This window comes from Haematobia irritans, chromosome 2, assembly GCF_050003625.1.
Source record: "Haematobia irritans isolate KBUSLIRL chromosome 2, ASM5000362v1, whole genome shotgun sequence".
Taxonomy (NCBI): Eukaryota; Metazoa; Arthropoda; class Insecta; order Diptera; family Muscidae; genus Haematobia; species Haematobia irritans.
The window spans coordinates 151,479,863-151,506,126 of NC_134398.1; the positions used below are offsets into that span (position 1 = coordinate 151,479,863).

General features: G+C 33.4%; 1 protein-coding gene across 5 annotated transcripts in view; it reads right to left on the bottom strand.

Annotated features, from left to right (window-relative positions):
- Positions 1 to 26,264, bottom strand: part of LOC142226555 (uncharacterized) — a 109,488-nt gene that overhangs the window by 24,152 nt on the left and 59,072 nt on the right. For all 5 annotated transcript variants that reach the window (XM_075296626.1, XM_075296629.1, XM_075296627.1 and 2 more), the window contains exon 2: positions 24,883 to 25,182. In XM_075296626.1, the coding sequence (XP_075152741.1) occupies positions 24,883 to 25,171 (289 nt within the window). In that variant the 5' untranslated portion in view covers positions 25,172 to 25,182. The remainder of the gene's footprint in view (positions 1 to 24,882; positions 25,183 to 26,264) is intronic.

A 26,264-nucleotide genomic window follows, 5' to 3' on the forward strand; every position in this document is an offset into this window, starting at 1 on the left:
TTGGATCCAAGTAAATTTTTTTTCGAGTGTAGCTAAAAAAAAAGGGCAAACAGTAAGATGATAAGTTAAAATATTTTAACAGTTGCACACTGGCGTATTAATATATATAACATAGACAAGTTTAAATAAATATTCGTTGATCGGTTTAAAAAGCATTTAGCTACGATGCATAATCACATCAACCTATTTAAATTTGTTCAACACTTTTGGAGACATTCTCCTGGGTTTTAAAACTTCAATCAACCATTTTTATAAAAATAAAATCGAATTTGATATAACTTTGTCAATAATAAATCTTTACCCCACGGTTATTTCAAGAATGTATGACAAGCTAAATGACGTCACAATAATGACATGTTATTCTGTTATACATTGAATGTATCACAAAATACACCAACACACCAGACGGCGTGATGGTATTGTATGCCCATTGATAAAATCTTGACATGGGACATAAAAAAAACGCTGTATTGTATTATTTACTTTAATATGGTATCATTTGGTTAAAGTCTTTATAAAGAGCCAGAGAAAGCTAAAAAATTAAATATGTGTTATTATACCCTCCACCATAGGATGGGGGTATATTAACTTTGTCAGTCAGTTTGTAACACAGGGAAATAATGCTCTAAGACCCCATAAAGTATATATATTCTGGGTCGTGGTGAAATTCTGAGTCGATCTGAGCATGTCCGTCCGTCCGTCCGTCTGTTGAAATCACGCTAACTTCCGAACGAAACAAGCTATCGTCTTGAAACATAGCATATGTAGTAGTTATTGATGGCCGTCGGATGGTATTGCAAATGGGCCATATCCGTCCACTTTTAGGTATAGCCCTCATATAAACGGACCCCCAAATTTGGCTTGCGGGGACTCTAAGAGAAGCAAATTTCATCCGATGCAGCTGAAATTTGGTACATGGTGTCAGCATATGATCTCTAACAACCATGCACAAATTGGTCCACATCGGTCCATAATTATTTATATCCCCATATAAACCGGTCCGCAGATTTGGATTGCGGAGCCTCTAAGAGAAGCAAATTTCATCCGATGCGACTGAAATTTGGTACATGGTGTAAGTATATGGTCTCTAACAACTAGGCAAAAATTGGTCCACATCGGTCAATAATTATATATACCTCCCATATATACCGATCCCCAGATTTGACCTACGGAGTCTCTTGGATGAGCAAAATTCTTCCGATCCGGTTGAAACTTAGTACATCATGATGGTATATGGTCTCTAACTACTATGCAGAAATTGGTCCATAGGGGTTCATAATTATATATAGCCCCCATATAAACAAATCGACAGAGTTGGCTTGCGGAGTCTCTAAGAGAAACAAATTTTGTCCGATCCGGCTGAAATTTGGTGCGTGATGTCAGCATATGATCTCTAACAACCGTGCAAAAATTCGTCCACATCGTACTGAAATTTGGTACGTGGTGTTAATATATGGCCTCAAACACCCTACAAAAATTGGTCGAAATCGGTTCATAATTATATATAGCCCCCATATAAACCGATCCCCAGATTGACCTCCGGAGCCCCTTGGAAGAGAAAAATTCATCCGATTCGGTTGAAATCTGGTACGCGATGTTAGTATATGGTATCCAATAACCATGCAGGAATTGGTTCATATCAGTCCATAATTATATATAGCCCCCATATAAACCGATTACCAGATTTGACCTCCGGTGCCTTTTGGAGAAGCAAAATTCATCCGATCTGGTTGAAATTTGGTACGTGGTGGTAGTGTATGATATTTAACAGACATGCCAAAAGTTGTCCATATCAGTCCATAATCATATATAGCCCCCATATAAACCGATCCCGAGATTTGGTTTTGGAGCCTCTCGAAGGAGCAAATTTCATCCGAGTCAGTTGAAATTTGGTACATTGTGCCAGTATATAACAACCATGCCTAACAAGGTTAGGTCCATATCAGTCTATAGTTATATATATCCCTTAATAAATCGATCCCCAATCACACAAAAATTGGTCCATATCAATTTCATAATTGTATATAGCCCCCATATAAGCGACCCCCATAATTTAATTGTGGCTCTCTACCACGTATGGACTAACTCACAATTTAGAAAACGATGTTAAGAAGTTTTAATATAACACAATCCAAGTAATTCGATTGTGGATGACAGCCTTTCGTAGAAGTTTCTACGCAATCCATGGTGGCGGGTAAATAAGATTCGGCCTGGCCGAACTTATGTTATTGATTTTCCTCATCTCGAAAATAGGATGAAAATCTATCCTCGTAGTGCCAAATATTTGAATACGCTATAAATTTATATACTTGACGAAAGGAGGATATTGGGGACTTACCACTCAGACATATTTGACTGTGGTCCTAATATTCAAAATCGAGCAAAAGATATACATTGTACCTATATGCAACTCCGATCTGATTTCAACCAAAATTGTCACACTCAACGGCATTATCTAATGTAAGCCTTGTGCACAATTTGAAGCAAATCAAAATAAAACTTTGGCATCTGAGGCCATACAAGTGTATATATTGCGAACGATATATACGGGAGATATTTCTCAATCTGAACCGATTAGGCAAGTTTTACGAGGCTCAGCAAAGATTTGGGTGAATAAAATTTGAGGAAGATCAGTTGATAAACACGGCAATTATGACCAGATCGTTGATAAATATAAATGGCAGCTATAACAGGTTGGCTGATAAGTCCCCGGTCTAACAAAGAAAAACACATTTTTTGGTCAAAATTCGTTTTTATTATTCAACATAGTTCCCTTCAAGAGCGATACAACGATTATAACGACCTTCCAATTTTTTTATACCATTTTGGTAGTACTCCTTCGGCGATCACCTCTTCATTGCAGCCAAATTTTTTCCCTGCGAGCATCCTTTTGAGGTCTACGAACAAGAAAAAGTCACTGGGGGACAGATCTGGAGAATACCGGTGGGGGGGGGAAGCAATTCGAAGCCCAATTCATGAATTTTTGCCATCGTTCTCAATGACTTATGGCACGGTGCGTTGTCTTGGTGGAACAACACTTTTCTTCTTCAAACGCTCCAATAACGCCATATAATAGTCACTGTTGATGGTTTTTCCCTTCTCAAGATAATCGATAAAAATTATTCCATGCGCATCCAAAAAACAGAGGCCATTATTTTGCCAGCGGACTTTTGAGTCTTTCCACGCTTCGGAGACGGTTTACCGCTCGCTGTCCACTCATCCGACTGTCGATTGAACTCAGGTGTGTAGTGATGGAGCCATGTTTTATCCATTCTCACATATCGACGGAAAAACTCGGGTGTATTACGAGTTAACAGCTGCAAACACCGCTCAGAATCATCAACACGTTGTTGTTTTTGGTCAAATGTGAGCTGGCGCGGCACACATTTTGCACAGAGTTTCCGCATATCCAAATATTGATGAATGATATGACCAACACGCTTCTTTGATATCTTTAAGGCCTCTGCTATCTCGATCAACTTCATTTTAGGGTCATTCAAAATCATTTTGTGGATTTTTTTGATGTTTTCGTGGGTAATCACCTCTTTCGGGCGTCCTCTGCGTTGACCGTCCTCCGTGCTCATTTCACCACGCTTGAATTTTGCATACCAATCAATTATTGTTGATTTCCCTGGGGCAGAGTCCGGAAACCCATTATCAAGCCAAGTTTTTGCTTCCACCGTATATTTTCCCTTCAGGAAACAGTATTGTATCAAAACACGATATTCATTTTTTTCCATTTTTTCAACAATAACAAAAGTTGCTTCACAAAAGACGCTCTATCTCACAAACTAATTGACTTACAGACGTCAAATTTTGACACGAATCATTTGAAGGTTGGTACTATATAAAAGTGCATATAAATATGCATTTAATCAGCCAACCTGTTATATAACACTGAATCGATTTTTTCCAATTGTCTTTGCTCCGAATTAAGACCTTGTGCCACATTTGACGGCGGTCGGACATAACCTCGAACTTAACTTTGCACACAAAAATACATAACAGACAGACAAACAGATGGACATTGCAAAATCGACACAATTTGCAGTTGCGAACTTATAAGAAAATCGGGTTTACTTGGCCAAGAAGTCAGCTGATTCCATTGGCCACCAGAACTCAAGTGCTGCCGATAGTTAGGCTAGGTTAGGTGGCAGCCCGATGTATCAGGCTCACTTAGACTATTCGTTCCATTGTGATACCACATTGGTGAACTTCTCTCTTATCACTGAGTGCTGCCCGATACCATGTTAAGCTCAATACAAGGGACCTCCTTTTTATAGCCGAGTCCGAACGGCGTTCCACATTGCAGTGAAACCACTTAGAGAAGCTTTGAAACCCTCATAAATGTGACCATCATTACAGAGGTGGGATAATTCACCGCTGAAAACATTTTGGTGTTCGGTCGAAGCAGGAATCGAACCCACGACCTTGTGTATGCAAGGCGGGCACGCTAACCATTGTACCACGATGGCTCCCGATAGTAATGGTGTGTGTTGCCGTATTGGAGAAGATTCGCTCCCGGCTCGTATTCATTGACCGTGGGGTCCAAATGAGTGACGAATATTATCGAGAAAGATAATTCTGAAGCATGGAGGATGCGTATAAATCCGTTTGCTTTTACGCCTATGAAACTTTGGAGGTTAGAGTGCATACATTGATATCACGTAACAAATTACAACCAGATTGAATGTAATTTGCTTGTCCAAAAGGTCCCAAAAGGCAAATCTGAGGATCGGTTTATATGGGGAGCGATATATATTATTATGTACCTATATTATAAAATTTTGTACCTATATATAAAGATAAAGTTTTGCGTGATTGATATATTAACATCACGTAACAAATTTCAACAAGATCGCATGAATACTGTTTGTTTAAGGGGATCCGCAAGCACGAATGCTAACATACTCGTTCCACAAATAATCTACCAAAATTTGAACAAAGTTTTACCGAATTTTACCTACCAAACCAAAAATTCTTATTTTGCAAAACGTTATGTCTATACACGGACGAATAGGCTGTTTTTCATATGTTTGGGTGTAAAAATTATATGCTTGGAACTAATTATTTATTTAACACAATATTTTTATATTGTATAATAATACCGATTAAGGCGATTTAACGATAAATTTATTTTTATACCCTGTGTCACACTTTGAAAAAAGATAATATAAGTTAGTACATATGTTTGAAGCACCCACACGGACGAAAAAGACTCTTTTTATACCCTCCACCATAGGATGGGGGTATATTAATTTTGTCATTCCGTTTGTAACACATCGAAATATTGCTCTAAGACCCCATAAAGTATATATATTCTGGGTCGTGGTGAAATTCTGAGTCGATCTGAGCATGTCCGTCCGTCCGTCCGTTCGTCTGTTGAAATCACGCTAACTTCCGAACGAAACAAGCTATCGACTTGAAACTTGGCACAAGTAGTTGTTATTGATGTAGGTCAGATGGTATTGCAAATGGGCCATATCGGTCCACTTTTACGTATAGCCCCCATATAAACGGACTCCCAAATTTGGCTTGCGATTGCTCTAAGATAAGCAAATTTCATCCGATCCGGCTGAAATTTGGTACATGGTGTTAGCATATGGTCTCTAACAACCATGCAGAAATTGGTCCATATCGGTCCACTTTTACGTATAGCCCCCATATAAACGGACCCCAAATTTGGCTTGCGATTGCTCTAAGATAAGCAAATTTCATCCGATCCGGCTGAAATTCGGTACATGGTGTTAGTATATGGTCACTTACAACCATGCAAAAATTGGTCCACATCGGTCCATAATTATATACAGCCTCCATATAAACCGATCCCCCGATTTGGCTTGCGGAGCCTCTAAGAAAAGCAAATTTCATCCGATCCGGCTGAAATTTGGTGCATGGTGTTGGTATATATTCTCTAATGACCATGCAAAAATTGGTTCACATCGGCCCATAATTATATATAGTCCCCATATAAACCGATCCCCAGATTTGAACTCCGGAGCCTCTAAGAGGAGCAAAAGTCATCCGATCCGATTGAAATTTGGTACTTAGTGTTAGTATATGGTCTCTAACAACCATGCCAAAATTGGTCCATATCGGTCCATAATTATATATAGCCCCCATATAAGCCGATCCCCCGATTTGACCTCCGGAGCCTCTTAGAGGAGCAAAATTCATCCGATCCGGTTGAAATTTAGTACGTGGTGTTAGTATATAGTATCCAACAACCATGCATGAATTGGTCCCTATCGGTCCATAATTATATATAGCCCCCATATAAATCGATCCCCAGATTTCGCTTGCGGGGCCTCTAAGAGAAGCAAATTTTATCCGATCCGGTTGAAATTTGGTACGTGGTGTCAGCATATGATATCGGTTCATAATCATGGTTGCCACTCGAGCCAAAAATAATCTACCAAAATTTTATTTCTATAGAAACTTTTGTCAAAATTTTATTTCTATAGAAAATTTTGTCAAAATTTTATTTCTATAGAAAACTTTGTCAAACTGAATTATATTCGTATTTAATCGGTATTTTTTGATTTAATATATACCACGTATGGACTTACTTACAAATTAGAAGACGGTGTTAGGAGGTTTTAAGCTGCCTTGCCATCGGCAAGCATTACCGCAACTCAAGTAATTCGATTGTGGATGGCAGTGTTTAGAAGAAGTTTCTACGCAATCCATGGTGGAGGGTACATAAGCTTCGGCCTGGCCGAACTTACGGCCGTATATATTTGTTAATATGTTGGGATGTAAAAATTATATGCTTGGAAGTCAAATTTTTAACACAAGGTGGTTAAAATTTCAAAGGCCGATGTTGATTTTGAATAAAACACAAACTATTTAGGAAATTATTTTATTTATTATGATATATTAGTATTACTCAATTATGTATGGAACATAATATCGGCGAAATGGTAGCCGCGACCTCGGTGGCACACCTTCATCCGATGGTCCAAATTTTCGATGACGCTGAGGCATAATGGAGGTTCTATGCCGTTAATGTGCCGAATTATCTCATCCTTTAGCTCTTGAATTGTGGCTGGCTTATCGACGTACACCTTTTTTTTTTCAAATAACCCTAAAGAAAAAAGTCCAACGGTGTCAAATCACATGATCTTGGCGGCCAATTGACATCGCCATTACGTGAGATAACACGGTCATTGAATTTGTTGCGCAAAAGAGCCATTGTTTCATTAGCTGTGTGGCAAGTGGCACCGTCCTGCTGAAACCACATATCGTCCACATCCATATCTTCCAATTCGGGCCATAAAAAGTTCGTTATCATCTCACGATAGCGAACAGTATTCACAGTAACTGCCTGGCCAGCCTCATTTTGGAAAAAAATACGGCCCGATGATGCCGCCAGCTCACAAACCGCACCAAACATTCACTCTTTGTGGGTGCATTGGTTTTTCGACAATCACTCTTGGATTATCATTCGCCCAAATGCGGCAATTCTGTTTATTGACGAATCCACTGAGGTGAAAATGTGCCTCATCACTGAAGATGATTTTCTTCGAAAATTGATCATCCATTGTTGCCATTTCTTGGAACCATTTAACACGTTGTTGGATTGTGTATCTCTCCATGGTACAAATTGAGTAAGTCTAAAATAGAGAAATGTCAAATAAAATTCGGAAAAAAATTTGGCGTTTAGGTGTGGTTCATATTCAACATCGGCCCTTACAATTTAACCACCCTTTATTTTTAAGTGCAAGCATATAATGTTCATAAACTAGCATAACATATTTGGGACATGTATGTCAATATGTTAGAACATATTATGTTTGGGACATAAAATGTTTGTAGATATAATATGCTTAGATGCAAACATATATTAATTTAGATATAGCCTATAAACATATAAGTGTTTAGAAAGAGAGACCTAGAGAGTAAGCTGCAAGTAAAATAATGGAAGTAACCAATTGGCGCCTTAAACATATATCCGCACAAAGAAAATTTAATTAATTTTTTTTAAATTTTTTTATATGTATAGGCTTGAAGCAAAATGTGTTTGGAGTATATGTTACAGAAGCGATTATTTTAGGGTGCAGGGCAGTAGCCGATTTTAATTTGAGGTCTAGAGATTTTCTAAGAAGTCTAAAAAATTTATACAAATCGGTTCAGATTATATAAAATATGGGAACATAAAACTTTATATAACTCCCAACAAATTTGAAGGAGTTTAGATGGTATCGAAAATGGGTATAATAGACATTCCTTACTTGGTTTTCAAAACATTGTTGTTTTATGATGCAAATCATTGCCATTTTGTTATTTTCGATGTATATTTTTTAGAAATATATTTATACATGTATATGTATATATATATATATATATATATATATATATATATATATATATATATATATATATATATATATATATATATATATATATATATATATATATATATATATATATATATATATATATATATATATATATATATATATATATATATATATATATATATATATATATATATATATATTATATATATATATATATATATATATATATATATATATATATATATATATATATATATATATATATATATATATATATATATATATATATATATATATATATATATATATATATATATATATATATATTTTGTTATTTTCGATGTATATTTTGTTATTTTCGATGTATATTTTTTAGAAATATATTTATACATGTATATGTATATATATATATATATATATATATATATATATATATATATATATATATATATATATATATATATATATATATATATATATATATATATATATATATATATATATATATATATATATATATATATATATATATATATATATATATATATATATATATATATATATATATATATATATATATATATATATACATATACATGTATAAATATATTTCTAAAAAATATACATCGAAAATAACAAAATGGCAATGATTTGCATCATAAAACAACAATGTTTTGAAAACCAAGTAAGGAATGTCTATTATACCCATTTTCGATACCATCTAAACTCCTTCAAATTTGTTGGGAGTTATATAAAGTTTTATGTTCCCATATATATATATATATATATATATATATATATATATATATATATATATATATATATATATATATATATATATATATATATATATATATATATACATATACATATATATATATATATATATATATATATATATATATATATATATATATATATATATAATATATATATATATATATATATATATATATATATATATATATATATATATATATATATATATATATATATATATATATATATATATATATATATATATATTTAAATGAATAAAAAATTGAAATTTTTTGTAAATTGCAAAACCTTCTCAAATGAATTTCCATGAAAGTGAAAAAGTCAACAGACACAGTTTCAAATCCCCGCAGTTTTGAAATCTTTAGTTTTATTTTCATCATGTTTTTACTGTTTTGTTGATTTTCTATTCTTTTTTGCGACATTTAATTAGCCAAAATTTAAATTTTCTATGACTAGTCCACTAGTCCAAAAAAAAAACTTCATTAGAAGTGGGAAAAATTGTTGAAGGACCCGGGATGTCCTTACATAGAAATATTCGTGGAACAACTTCCAAATTTTTTGCTGGTTGCGTATGTCCCGATTGGCATATTTGAATTTAGAGACTATTTAGCATTCACTTTGGCATAGCAACATCTTTGACAACATTGTTGTGAGGCAACAATTGCGTCAATAAATTAACAGGTTAGACGTTCTCTTGTCAAGATTTTTGCAATTGTTGAACATCTCCATAATCTTTCTGAGAAATAAATGCTACGCAAGGCATGAAATAAATTTACCTTTTCTTTTCTGCAAATCAAACTAATTTAATTTATCCCTTTGGTATTCCATTACGATTTTTAAAATTTTAAGGTTATTTACCATTTCCCGTAACTCAATGGTATAATTGGTCCTCAAATTCATTTAAAATCAATTGAATATTTAATTTTCCATCCACTTATTTAGAAAACGGTTTTCAAACAAATGCGTAGATGGTGAAAATGGATTTGGGATTAATCCCAAACAAATCATTCCCAACTACTTGTTACGCCTCAAGTAACTTTGGACACAGGTACTACTGTTGCTAAAGGTTGAGTTGTTAAATTAAATTTTGCACAACTAAAAAGGAAAAGGTCAGGCAACATTTCTATTTACATTCCATTCAATTCATTGGGAATATTTTAGCATATATTAATAGGAATTGGCTAAGGAATTGTGAATTATGAATCACATTTCATATCCCTAAGCCAAATCATCATTAACCTGTTGATGCCATTGACAGCGGACATTATTTACAATACGCCTGGGATGAACAGTTTTCTTCGTAATTAAAATGTATGGATAGATGTATCATAGAATATTACACATTTAAACCAATATTGACTATTTGAAGGGTCACTATTGATTCTTACTCTGTTGATACGGCGTAGGTAGAAGACATTTTATATGGAAATAAATCCATACTTTATATCTTCCATGACATATTGTTGTGGGTTACAATAAATTAGCTTTTCAATGTATAATAATTCCAAATATTAAAGTCTGGAATTGAAAAGATTAGCTATATCTCCTATGTTAAACCAACCACAATATACTTAAAGAAAATGCCATTAAAATTTACATATTTTTAATGTTAATGTTGACAAAATTTTCTATAGAGATAAAATTGTGACAAAATTTTCTATAGATATAAATTTTTGACAAAATTTTCTATAGAGATATAATTGTGATAAAATTTTCTATAGAGATACAATTTTTACAAAATTTTCTATAGAGATAAAATGTTGACAAAATCTTCTATAGAGATAAAAGTCTGAAAAATTTTCTATAAATATAAAACTTTGACAAAATTTTCTATAGAGATAAAACTTTGACAAAATCTTCTATAGAGATAAAATTTTGACAAAATTTTCTATAGACATAAAATTTTGACAAAATTTTTCTATAGAGACAAAATTTTGACAAAATTTTCTATAGAGATAAAATTTTGACAAACTTTTCTATAGAGATAAAATTTTGACAAAATTTTCTATAGAGATAAAATTTTGACAAAATTTTCTATAGAGATAGAATTTTGACAAAATTTTCTATAGAGATAAAATTTTGACAAAATTTTCTATAGATATAAAATTTTGACAAAATCTTCTATAGAGATATACTTTTAACAAAATTTTCTATAGATATAAAATTTTGTCAAAAATTTCTATAGAGATAAAATTTTGACAAAATTTTCTATGGAGATAAAATTTTGACAAAATTTTCTATAGTGATAGAATTTTGACAAAATTTTCTATAGAGATAAAATTTTGACAAAATTTTCAATAGAGATAAAATTTTGACAAAATTTTCTGTAGAGATAAAATGTTGACAAAATTTTCTATAGAGATAAAATTTTGACAAAATTTTCTATAGAGATAAAATTTTGACAAAATTTTCTATAAATATAAAATTTTGACAAAATTTTCTATAGATATAAAATTTTGTCAAAAATTTCTATAGAGATAAAATTTTGACAAAATTTTCTATAGAGATAAAATTTTTACAAAATTTTCTATAGAGATAAAATTTTTACAAAATTTTCTATAGAGATAAAATTTTTACAAAATTTTCTATAGAGATAAAATTTTGACAAAATTTTCTATAGAGATAAAATTTTGACAAAATTTTCTATAGAGATAAAATTTTCACAAAATTTTCTATAGAGATAAAATTGTGACAAAATTTTCTATAGAGATAAAATTGTGACAAAATTTTCTATAGAGATAAAATTTTTACAAAATTTTCTATAGAGATAAAATTTTGACAAAATTTTCTATAGAGATAAAATTTTGCCAAAATTTTCTATAGATATAAAATTTTGACAAAATCTTCTATAGAAATAAAATTTTAACAAAATTTTCTATAGAGATAAAATTTTAACAAAATTTTCTATAGAGATAAAATTTTGACAAAAGTTTCTATAGAGATAAAATTTTGCCAAAATTTTCTATAGATATAAAATTTGGACAAAATTTTCTATAGATATAAAATTTTGACAAAATCTTCTATAGAGATAAAATTTTGACAAAATTTTCTATAGAGATAAAATTTTAACAAAATTTTCTATAGAGATAAAATTTTGACAAAATTTTCTATAGAAATAAAATTTTGACAAAATTTCCTATAGAGATAACATTTTTACAAAATTTCTTATAGAGATAAAATGTTTACAAAATTTCCTATAGAGATAAAATGTTTACAAAATTTCCTATAGAGATAAAATTTTGACAAAATTTTCTATAGAGATAAAATTTTGACAAAATTTTCTATAGAGATAAAATTTGACAAAATTTTTTATAAAGATAAAATTTTGAAAAAAAAAATCTATAGAGATAAAATTTTGACAAAATTTTTTACACACTCAAAAAAAAATTGCTTCTGTAAAATATACGCCAAACACATTTTGCTTCAAGCATACATATTTTCAATATTGGTGCAAACAAAATATTGTTTGTATTGTTCAAACATATTATGTTTCACCTTAGGGCAAACACTGATAGTAAAAAGTTTTAATGAAATTTTCTTTGTGTGGATATACTCGTATTTTTAAGGCGCCAATTGGTTACTTCCATTATTTTACTTGCAGCATACTCTCTAGGTCTCTCTTTCTAAACACATATATGTTTAAAGGCTATTTCCAAATTAATAAAAGTTTGCATCTAAGCATATTATATTTAAAACATTTTATGTCCCAAACAAAATATGTTCTAACATATTAATATATATGTCCCAAACATGTTATGCTAGTTTATGAACATTATATGCTTGCAAGTGTTGGGGGGGTAGACAAAGCAAACAAAATCGCAAATCCGAATATTTTTCTACCACTAAATAGTATGTTTTAATACAGCCAGGAAAAAGTCAAAATATCATAATCCGTTTTTTTTTTTTTCAAGTGGCTCGTAGAAAATGAAACAGATCATTGATCTCTAAAAAAATAATTCTTTCTTTCGAAATAAAATTTTAGACGAACAAAGTTTTTTTATTGGTTTCTAACGCCATAAATAGTTAACACTCTTTGCTGCTATTTTCCTACGTTCCTCTTTTATTGTTTTTGTTGAGTAGGCTGCTACAATTGAAAATAAAATCATCTCCCTATTGTTTTCATAGTTAATTAATTTTCACGTAACCAATGATAATATATCGGTTAACTGTTAACAATACAATTGACGTAATCAGGATTTATATTTGCCTTGGAGATGTTATTACGTAGAGAAATAAAAACACAATAGCTTCTTGTTTATTCAGGTAGAATTTCTGGAATGCTTTCACATTAGACATGTGTACTTATTTTCGTTTTTAGTTCCATTTAAATTTTCTAACTAATGCTGGTATTAGTTTTCAACCATAATGGCAATAAAATCAGTAAACTTTTTCTTTTGTTTTTCCTGGTGCTCGTGACATACTTTGAAGAAATGAGATTGGAAACCCTCTAGTGGTATACATTGGCGTAGCTAAGATTTGATTTGTCCCTGGGGAACGTCTGAGCGCATCCACATCATTGGAATTTTAGACCAAAAATATATAAATGAAACAAGTTGGCGAGATTATTGAAATTATACGGAAATAATTTTTATACCTTCCCATAGGCTGAGGGTAAACTATCTCGGTCATTCCACTTGTAACGTATGGAAATATTACTCTCGAACCCATTAACAGTATTGTCAATATTTCTCTTGCTCTTATCTCCAAATTAGGACTCTTCCATCCCCAAAAATTGTCAATTTCCTCAAGTATAGGAAATTTTCTCTGGTGAGAGGTTTGGTCCCCACCAGGATCCGCTTGCTACTCCCATGGTGGTATATTAACTAGAGGTGTGCACGTGACATGAAATTGTCGTGACTGACAAACATTTTCGTGACTCATGCGTGGGTCGTGATTCACGATTATGTCATCGACGTGAGAGTGCGTGAGCGTGATTAACAAACCAAATGTCGCGCGTGAGCGTAAGTCACGAAAACAATTTCTTCGTGAATATGCGTGAGTAACGAATTTCGGAAAAATACGCTCAGTAAAGTAATCTTGCCTATGGACATAAAACGCTTACAAGTTAATTCATTTACAATTTTAGTGATACCTTGGATGTTAAGAATTTAATAAAGCTCTCGATTTTAATCATGCTCATGTTTTCAGGCACGTCGCTAAGGTACTTTACTCATAATATTATTCGTGAGTCACGACATCTTTCGTGAGTCACGATATTTTTCGTGAGTCACTGTATTTTTCGTTAGCCACGGTATTTTCGTGCGTGAGTCCTACCAAAAAATATCTTGCGTGAGTGTGCGTGAATAAGATTTTTTCATCGTAAGTGTTCGTGAGTAAAATATTACACATGTGCACACCTCTAATATTAACCAAGCCACTTGTCTCTACAGTACAAGTTATGATTTCTATTTGTTTTTTTTTTTTTTTTGTGTTAAAAATATTAATGTTTTTGAAACACAAATACCTTTACAAACAGAGTTAACTTATATAGTAGACCGGGTAAGTTTTCCCCATAGATTTATTCGTATTTGACAAATTTGTATGTACTGTATTAACATCTTAATTATTTACTTGACTATATAGTCCGTGTATGTAAAAATCGAAACCCATAATGCTGCTCGTTCGCCGTTCGTCTACGCATTGTTCATATTGGACTACTCACCATAATATGTTGGGTCATTTCTCGTTTTGATTTACATTTTTATACCCTCCACCATAGGATATTGTCATTCCTTTTGTAAATACTGCTCTAAGACCCCATACAGTATATATATTCTGGGTCGTGGTGAAATTCTGAGTTGATCTAAGCATGTCCGTCCGTCCGTCCTTTTGTTGAAAGCACGCTAACTTCCGAACGGCTGAAATTTGGTACATGTTTCAATTCTGGGTAAAACTCTGGCTTTTGGGGCCATGTAAGTGCATATAGGGCGAAAGATTTATAGGGGAGCTATATCTTATGGCGTTTTCTTTTCTTGTAAAAAATGCACACTTTTTTGCATTTTGCCCGGAAAATGTACTCTTTAGGTTCTTTTCTAAAAAAACATGCAAAAGTGCGAAAAGGCTTCGAATTCTGTTGTGAAAATAGCGCCACGCATAGAGGCAAATTACGGGCATTTTCAGCACTGCCAACAAACGAGAGTGCTGCGATTGCCCTGTTTCCTTCTTTGAATTCTTTTCTGCCCGCTGAAATGATAGCATTTTTTTAGGTTTCTGGTAACATTTTAAAAATGCGCATTCTGTACAGACAAAATGAAGGCAAAGCACTTTTTTCAGAAAAGAAAACACCATTAGTTTGGCATGCATACTAAGATTTCTATTTCTACTCCTTGTGCAAGATTTAAATCAGGGAAGACTCTGGTTTCTGGGACCATATGAGTGCATATCGGGCGAAAGATATATATATATTGGAGCTATATCTGAATCTGTACTGATTTTTTCAAAATCACTAGAGTTCCATTCTGATCCAAAAAAACATACTTGTGCCAAATTTGAAGTAGATTGGAGCTAGACTTTGATCACAAAAATGTGTTCACAGACAGACGGACGTACAGGCGGACATGGCTAGATTGACTCAGGGACACACCCTTAGCTTTATTGCCAAAGACATCATATGCCTATTTCGTGTCCTTCTGAGTGCAAACATAGGCAATAACTTATAATTTCCTGTTCCACAATATGGCGCAATGTTTAAATATGGGAAATATTCAAATCTAAATCCATTTTTATTCAATTTAGCAAAAGTTTGTTTACGATTTATCGGTCGATAGGTATTAGTGGTATAGGAAAATTTTATTCATTTTTAGATGCTTTTGTATTTTGCAGTGACGATTTTACAAGGCAAATGTGGCTATTTGGGCCATATTTTCTCAAATTGGAGGAACAAATATGGGGACTGTGCCTAAATCTATGTGAAAACAAGTATATATTTAAATACCCACCACCATGAACCAAATATTAGGGTTTCCTTTGAAATTTAAGGAGGGCTTGAGGACACTTCCCGAAGATAAATTTAAAGATTTCACCTATGAGGACTATATCAGATTCTGGATTTATAAGAAACATTTTTGTTTGAGTTTTAGAGGAATCATTAACATCCCTTGTAAGTGTGCAAGAAAATTATAAAATAACGTCTTGATTTGAAATTTTAAGTCTGTAGATTTTCACCCGAGAAGTAAAATCTGGAAATTTTACATTGAGTTTCAAGCAATTTTCATGATCAGTGCGCCCTCTATAGAAGTGAAATCGGTATATATGGAGGCATTACCAAATGGACCGATAGGTTAAAGGTTAAAGTTAAAGTGGCAGCCCGATTAAGATTCAGGCTCACTTAGACTATTCAGTCCATTGTGATAAATGGACCGATAAAAACTTAATCCGATACACGTTTTTGTGAGCCTAAAATACCAGAATAATTACAATTTCAGGCAAATCGGATAAAAACTACGGAAACCCAAGGAGTTAAATCGGGAGATCGTTCTTATGGGGGCTATACCAAAACATGGACCGATACACACCGTTTTCAGCTCACCTCTTCATGGCCCGAAAATACCTCTAGATTTCCAATTTCAGGCAAATTGGATAAAAACTTCGGATTCTAGAAGCCTAAGAAGTAAAATCGGGATATCGGTCCATATGGGCGCTATACCAAAACATGGACCGATACTCACCATTTGTGGCACACCTCTTTATGGACCTAAAATACCTATAAATTTCCAATTTCAGCAAATTGTACATAAACTACGGATTCTATAAACCCAAGATGTAAAATCGGGAGATCGGTCTATATGGGGGCTATACCAAAACATGGAACGGTACGTACCATTTTCGGCACACCTTTTGATGGTCCTCAAGTACCTCTAGATTTTAAATTTTAGGCAAATTGGATAAAAGCTACGATTTCTATAAGCCCAAGACCCCAAATCGGGAGGTCGATTTATATGGGGACCATACCAAAAAATGGACCGATGCTAACCATTTTTGGCACACCTCTTTACGGTTCTAAAGTACCTCCTGATTTCCAATTTCAGGTAACTTGGATAAAAACTGCGGTTTCTATAAGCCCAAGAAGTAAAATCGGGAGATCGGTCTATATGGGGGCTATACCAAAACATGCACCGATACTCACCATTTTTGACACACCTCTTTATGGTCATAAAATACCTCTAGATTTCAAATTTCAGGCAAATTGGATAAAAACTACGATTTCTATAAGATCAAGACCCCAAATCGGGAGGTCGGTTTATATGGGGACTATATCAAAACCTGGACCGATATAGCCCATCTTCGAACTTGACCTGCCTGCAGACAAAAGACGAGTTTGTGCAAAATTTCAGCACATTATTGAAGACTGTAGCGAGATTACAACAGACATCCAGACAGACGGACATCGTTATATCGCCTTAGAATTTCTCCCTGATCAAGATTCTATATATATTTTATATAGTCGGAAATCGATATTTCGGTGTGTTACAAACGGAATGACAGACTTATTATACCCCCGTCACCATTCTATGGTGGTGGGTATAAAATTTCGATAAAAGAATAACCAATTTTTGGTGGCGGTTGCCACTCGAGACCAAAATAATCTAGCAAAATTTGTAGAAAAAGTTATCAAAAAACTACCAAACAAAAAATTTTAACTTGCAAAATTTTATTTGTATAAAAAAATTTGTCAATATTTTATTTCTACAGAAAATTTTATCAAAATTTTATCTTTATAGAAAATTTTCTCAAAATTGTACTTCTTTGGAAAATTTTCTCAACATTTTATTTCTACAGAAAATTTTCTCCAAATTTAATTTCTATAGAAAAATTTGTCAAAATTTTACTTAAATTTTTTTTTTTTTTTCAAAATTTTGTCAAGATTTTAATTCTGCGGAAAATGTTTGTCAAATTTTTATTTCTATAAAACATTTTGTCAAAATTTTATTTCTATAGAAAATTTTGTCAACATTTTATTTTTATAGAAAATTTGTGAAATAACTCTTAGTTGGGGAGGACTAATTTGCAAAATCTACCAAAACATCATAAACTCTACCAATCTACCAAACAGTAAAAAAATCTACTATTTATGATAGAATTCTACCAACTGTGGCAACAGTTGTGCAAAGTCAAAATTTTGGTTCTCATTACGCTACCTATATCATTTATGCTATATTTATGCGATATACAACCATTTGTATGTCCAAGTTTCGCTCCAATTTGGTAAATTTGTCTGCCAGGATCCTGCGTTGTTCTGACTGGTGGCAACACTGGAGTTCTTGCTTACATAATTCTCATTGTAAATCATTATGTTCTCTTTCTACACATTCATTCTATGGTGATTTCGTGGATGATAGTCGTTGCTTCGAGGAGTTAACTAACTTACAAACCGACTGGCTGTACTAACACCTTGTAATATTTCCTTCCAATCCACACAACTTCTAATTCATCTGTATTATCATATAATTTCCTATTTGGTCTTACCGTTTCTATCCAACTTCTGGTAGAAATCTGGTGGTCAACGCAAGATTTTTGGCTTAGCGGTGTTGTCAACTGTTCTCAATTCTACAGGAAAATTGGTCACCGATTTGGGGAATTTCCATTGTCATATAAATTAATTAAAACTGATTAGGCGACTCTGTTCCAGTTTATCCCTTTCGTATTTTTTTAATGTTTGCACCACTGCTAATACACACATTAATTTTGCTCATCGTGCTTTGTTCTCCTTTGTCCAGACTTTCCAGTTTCCAAGTCACTGATTTTTTGCTATGAATTTTATATGCTTTCATTTCAGGTTTGCTGTTTTGGGAATTGTGGTGTAGTTAGTCCTTGGTTGATATTTAGTTACGAGTCTGTATTTATATTAAATTTATTTACCATGATGATTATTTATTTATTTTGTTAGTATGTTCTTAATATTCCTCTTGTATGTTACCGTGACCATCCATATGATGTTGTGGATGATGACGATGCTGTTACATTTGCTAATGTTTGCAATTTCATTTGGAGATGAGATTTCGAAAGCATACGTGGGTGTATTCTCACATCTCAATGTGTTAAATAAGTCAAGAGGCTTATCAACATTGTATTCATATCACATTTTCATAGAAAGTTGTGCAAAAAAAAGGAAATCTGTGATGTAAGGGTATCAATAACATAGAAAAGTTATTATAAAATCATTCTTACAAGGGTGTTCAAATGACGTGAGGGAAATAAGTAAGGTAAGATTGGGCGATTAGATTACACCCTTTATCTATGGATCGAAAATAGAACACTTAACCCTGCTGTTAGGTTGGGCCCATTTGGTCCATTTTTTTTATACCTTCCACCATAGGATGGGGGTATATTAACTTTGTCATTCCGTTTGTAACACATCGAAGTATTCCTCTAAGACCCCATAAAGTATATATATTCTGGGTCGTGGTGAAATTCTGAGTCGATCTGAGCATGTCCGTCCGTCCGTCCGTCTGTTGAAATCACGCTAACTTCCGAACGAAACAAGCAATCGACTTGAAACTTGGCACAAGTAGTTGTTATTGATGTAGGTCGGATGGCATTGCAAATGGGGCATATAGGTCCATTTTTACACATAGCCCCCATATAAACGGACCTCCAAATTTGGCTTGCGATTGCTCTAAGAGAAGCAAATTTCATCCGATCCGGCTGAAATTTGGTACGTGGTGTAATTATATGTTCTCTAACAACCGTGCAAAAATTGGTCGATATCGGTCCATAATTACATATAGCCCCCATATAAACCGATCCCCCGATTTGGCTTGCGGAGCCTCTAAGAGAACCAAATTTTATCCGATCCGGCTGAAATTTGGTACATGGTGTTGGTATATGGTCTCTAACTACCATACCAAAAGTGGTCCATATCGGTCCATAATTATATATAGCCCCCATATAAGCCGATCCCCAGATTTGTCCTCCGGGGCCTCTTGGAGGAGCTAAATTCATCCGTTCCGGTTGAAATTTGCAACGTGGCGTTAGTATAATGCCGCTTATAACCATGCCATAATTGGTCATTATCGGTCTATAGTTATATATAGCCGATCCCCAATCACACAAAAATTGGTCCATATCGGTTCATAATCATGGTTGCCACTCGAGCCAAAAATAATCTACCAAAATTTTATTTTTATAGAAAACATTGTCAAAATGTTATTTCTATAGAAATATTTGTCAAAATTTTATTTCTTTAGAAAATTTTGTCAAAATTTTATTTCTATAGAAAATTTTGGAACAATTTTATTTCTATCGAAATAAAATTTTGTTAAAATTTTATTTCTATAGAAAATTTTTTTCCAAATTTTATTTCAATAGAAAATGTTGTTAAAATTTTACTTCAATAGAAAATGTTGTCAAAATTTTATTTCTATAGAAACTTTAAACTTAATTATATACGTATTTAATCGGCCTTTTTAGTTTAATATATACCACGTATGGACTATGTGGAATATATTACGGTGTTAGGAAGTTTTAAGATACCTTGCCATCGGCAGGTGTTACCGCAATCCAAGTAATTCGATTGTCGATGACAGGCTTTCGTAGAAGTTTCTACGCAATCCATGGTGGAGGGCACATAAGATTCGGCCTGGCCGAACTTACGGCCGTATATACTTGTTTTTTCTTTGTAACTTGGAATCGGTGGTATATATTGACAAAAAATTTCGCCTAATGGGTTCATTTTATACAACAATAGTATACACAAAAAAAAATTCTAACTTTACCCAATACAAATAAAAAAAACACAAAATCACTAATCATAGGTTAGTGGTCCATTTGGTCCATAGTAAGTTTTTATTGATATTTTTTTAAAAACTTTATAATTTATTTTTTATTTTTTATTTGTACATATTGTCCATTACAAGTAATGCACAATGTTTTTGGTTAGTTTTGCAAATAAATTTGCTGCAAATGGAGCATTTTACGTCACACTTTGATTTGCAGCAAGCACAATTTCCACGCTTCCGAGTACCAGAATGGGAAGTTGCATTATTTTTGGAAGCCTTTGAAGCTGTGCATGTTGTACGTATACTTGACAATAACTGGGCTGAGAATCCTTGTTGAGGTAATCTAGACAGTTTTGTCATATATTTGGCATGAATATTATGATTATTATATGATTATTTGCCATTAAAATTATAGTATGGACCAAATGGTCCCTTAACCTGGTATTCGTAAGTTTTTTTTTAACCTAACAGCAGGGTTAAAAGGAAATCAAACTTTGTTCCAAATGAACGAGATTCATCATAAAAAATTTGATTGTCATGAGAGCTAAACTATTTTCGAATTTAGTACCATATTCATCTTTGTGAACGAAATATCTGATCATATATGGGTCGCAGGAAAATGAGCCCGAATGAAAGTCCTAAACCCCTTTTCTATCTTTTCTATCACTCACTCTCTGTAGAAATCTAATACAAAAATACTTTAGACTCTGTAAATATCTTGGACTCTTTCCATAGAAATGTATTAATCCCCAGCAGAACACCGTCCACTTTTATCATGTTGAATATGCATTGATTCAATTGCAGAACGTTTTAAGCCTCGGCGGAAGACCGACCACTATATCATTTCGAAAGCTTATCGATTTCCGACTATATAAAGTATATATATATTCTTGATCAGGGAGAAATTCTAAGACGATATAACGATGTCCGTCTGTCTGTCTGTTGTAATCACGCTACAGTCTTCAATAATGAAGCAATCGTGCTGAAATTTTACACAAACTCGTCTTTTGTCTGCAGGCAGGTCAAGTTTGAAGATGGGGTATATCGGTCCAGGTATTGATATAGTCCCCATATAAACCGATCTACCGATTTGGGGTCTTGGGCTTATAGAAATCGTAGTTTTTATCCAGTTTGCCTGAAATTTGAAATCTAGAGGTATTTAATGATCATAAAGAGGTGTGCCAAAAATCGTGAGTATCGGTCCATGTTTTGGTATAGCCCCCATATATACCGATCTCCCGATTTTACTTCTTGGGCTTATAGAAACCGCAGTTTTTATTCAATTTGCCTGAAATTGGAAATCTAGAGGTATTTTCGGGTCATAAAGAGGTGTGTGAGTATCGGTCCATATTTTAGTATAAGAACGATCTCCCGATTTAACTCCTTGGGTTTCTAGAAACCGTAGTTTTTATCTGATTTGCCTGAAATTGTAAATATTCTGGTATTTTAGGCTCACAAAAACGTGTATCGGATTAAGTTTTTATCGGTCCATTTGGTAATGCCTCCATATAGACCGACTTCACTTCTTGAGGGTGTAGAAGGCGCACTGATCATGAAAATTGCTTGAAACTCAATGTAAAATTTCCAGATTTTACTTCTACAGATTTAAGATTTCAAATCAAGACGTTATTTTATAATTTTCTTGCACACTTACAAGAGATGTTAATGATTCCTCTAAAACTTAAAAGAAATGGTTCTTATAAATCCAGAATCTGATATAGTCCTTATAGGTGAAATCTTTAAATTTATCTTCGGGAAGTGTCCTCAAGTCCTCAAACCCTCCTGAAATTTCAAAGGAAACCCTAATATTTGGTTCATGGTTCCCGGCCGAACTTAGTGCTGTATATACTTGTTTATAGTTTATTTTGCTCTTCGAGAAGCATACATGTCGTAAATGGAAGTTAGGAGTTCAAAACTTAAAAAAAAAATCGTTAATTTAATTAATCTCAAACCTCTGAACACAATTTAGTCCAATTTTCGCATGATACAGTTAATTTTTCGCTTTTTCTGTGTATGTAAGATACGGCCGGGCCAAACTTATGGCCATATATATGTACTTGTTTAGCTTGGCAAGCATTGCTCACATTGAAATTTACTTTAAAACTGAGTCAATATATTTGAGGAAGCCTGTGGTAAATTTGTAACTTTTTATACCCTCCACCACAGGATGGGGGTATATTAACTTTGTCATTCCGTTTGTAACACATCGAAATATTGCTCTAAGACCCCATAAAGTATATATATTCTGGGTCGTGGTGAAATTCTGAGTCGATCTGAGCATGTCCGTCAGTCCGTCCGTCTGTTGAAATCACGCAAACTTCCGAACGAAAAAAGCTATCGACTTGAAACTTGTCACAAGTAGTTGTTATTGATGTAGGTCGGATGGTATTGCAAATGGGCGATATCGGTCCACTTTTACGTATAGCTCCCATATATTTGGCTTGAGGATCCTCTAAGAGAAGCAAATTTTATCCGATCCGGCTGAAATTTGGTACATGGTGTTTGTATATGGTCTCTAACAATCATGCAAAAAATTGGTCCACATCGGTCCATAGGTATATATAGCCCCAATATAAACTGATCCCCAGATTCGGCTTGCGGAGCCTCTAAGAGAAGCAAATTTCATCCGATCCGGCTGAAATTTGGTACATGGTGCTAATATATGGTCTCTAATGACCGTGCAAAATTTGTCCACATCGGTCCATAATTATATATGGCCCCCATATAAACCGATCACCAGATTTGACCTCCGGAGCCTCTTGGAAGACCAAAATTCATCTGATTCAGTTGACATTTGGTACGTGGTGTTAATATATGGCCTCAAATATCCATGCAAAAATTGGTACAAATCGGTCCATAATTATATATAGCTCCATATAAACCGATCCCAAGATTTGACCTCCGAAGCCCCTTGGAAGATCAAAATTCATCCGATTCGGTTGAAATTTGGTACGTGATATTAGTATATGGTATCCAATAACCATGCAGGATTTGGTTCATATTAGTCCATAATTATATATAGCCCCTATATAAACCGATTTGACCTCCGGTGCCTTTGGAGAAGCAAAATTCATCCAGTCTGGTTGAAATATATATTTGATATTTGACAACCCAGCAAAAAAAAGCGTCACCAAAAAAGTAATGAAAATGTTCTTTTTAGATCCAGAAGTGGTGCAAAGTTGACGCAGAAGCGATGAATTCAACATGGTCTTGTCATAGGACGGAAGTCCTCCATTTCAACAGCCGTTGCACTGAATTTGCATCACTTCTTTAGGTGTGATCCGAATTCAATGTTTTGGATGTAAATTAAAAAATTCTGTAATATTTTGTCAAATAAATAATTTTTACAATTTTTTTTATAATTTTTAATGGATCCTAACGCTTGTCGAAAATGTTTGACCTCAAATATTTTCAAAAATTCACAATTTTTTCAGATGGGATTTAACATATTTGTCGACAAAATTTAAATGATTTGTACTATTTTATGAATTCTTACTCTGTTTTTAACCTATTTGAAACAAAAAAAGTTAAAATTATCCATTAAAAGTATGAAAAAACCAAGTTATAAAAAATTTAATTAAAAGAACTTCCTGGGTAATTAAAATAAAGAACATCATTGGGAGTGCATCTTCTGGAAGTGCTTTTAAAGTTGTGCCTTTGGAAGAACTTCCAATTTTTTTTTGGGAATCATACCAAAAGTGGTCCATATCAGTCCATAATCATATATTGCCGCCATATAAACCGATCCCGAGAATTGGTTTTGGAGCCTCTTGGAGGAGCAAATTTCATCCGAGTCAGTTGAAATTTGGTACATTGTGCTAGTATACTTGTTATTCTTTTTTCTGTATTGAAATGCAAATTTTTGGACTAGTGATTGTTTTGTTTTTGTGGACCAAATGAACTTGAAACTTACTTATCAAATCCAAATTTATATGATAGTTGATCTATGTTGAAATTATCATAGTAATGTAATATTGACTCATGCAAATGAATGTGACTTTGTTTTCTCCACACATGTAATTGCAATTGTACCATGCTATTTCTACTTAAAGCTAGATAATCATAATATTTCCATTACTCACCATCACCCGGATCATAAACAGCTCTATCCTGTAACCCATCCAAGTCATGCGGTTTAAATGATACTTTACCATTGGGAACAGAGTCCATGAATTGGGCTCTAGTCAATGCATAAATTTCTGCAGCATCCTTGAGGGCATTGTCGTTTGTTGCATGTGAACCTGTTGCTGCAACCGAAGAGCCTGGAGTTAGGCCACTAACTGGCTTGGTCACAAAAGCACATGTCCGACATATCGCTAGGGCAGAGATGATGAATGCAGAAAGGTAATAGGACAATATATCCGCTTGCATGGTGCTTGTTTCTGTAAAAACATGAGCATGAAAATGAAAATTGCGGTTAGATAGAGGTAACATAAAACAGCCACTAAGAAAAAGTGCAAAACGACATAACCTTCAAAAGCCATATGGTGGCAAATGCATCTCCATTATGGCAGATGCATTAAAAGGCAGTTACTCTATGAAATTTCATAGCATCTCTTGCAATGTCCTTCCACAATGCGTAGGCAATTTAATTAATTCGTATTAAGTTGTTAATCTTGTATAATGTGCGTTAGAAAATAACTGCTTCCATAGCTTTTGCCAGCGTAACCCTACACTGCATGTACACCATGTAATTTGCAATATCCTCAAATTACCTGCTGCTCCCAATGAAAGACTAAACATATGGCCCATAAAACTGAATATAATTTGTGGGAGTAGTGAAATGCTAACGGCTGCATTAAAATCTCCTCCACCCCCATTGTGAAAGTAATTTATTAAAGGCTCGTAAAGAAAGTCGAATGTATTGTAAAATTGAATGTGCAACATGTTTTCAAGTATGCACATTTCAATTCAAGGGGAAAGGAATAAAAGTTCTTCGTACACTTCAAATGTGTTTTAGAGACTTTCATTTGAGGTGAACAAAGTGCGACTTAAGGTAGACCTGTATGACCTATTCTCTCAAAACAAAACATTGAATGAACAAGCATATGTACAAGGCCGTAAGTTTGGCTGGGCCGAATCTTAAATATCCACCATGAATCAAATATAAGTTGATTGGTTCAAAACTGCGATCTAGACTTTAATTACAAAAATATGTTTGCAGAAAGACGGACTTGGTTAGATCGACTTAAGGGCAGATCCTAAGCAATTTTTCCAAATGTGTCTAACTCGTCCCTTTCTGAATGTTTCAGAGTAATGTGGACTGATTTTCGGTCAATGTGGACTGATTTTCGGAGTTTCACTTGTCTGGAAATACCCTAAATATTCTGAATTTTTCTTATTCGCAATGTCAAGAATAAGGTTAAAACCAAATCGTTTACAATTAAGATTGTACCAGATCGCAATAAAACACAGAATTAGGTCCCAAAAAAAGAAAATCTTAAGTTTGCACTGTCCAAGTCTT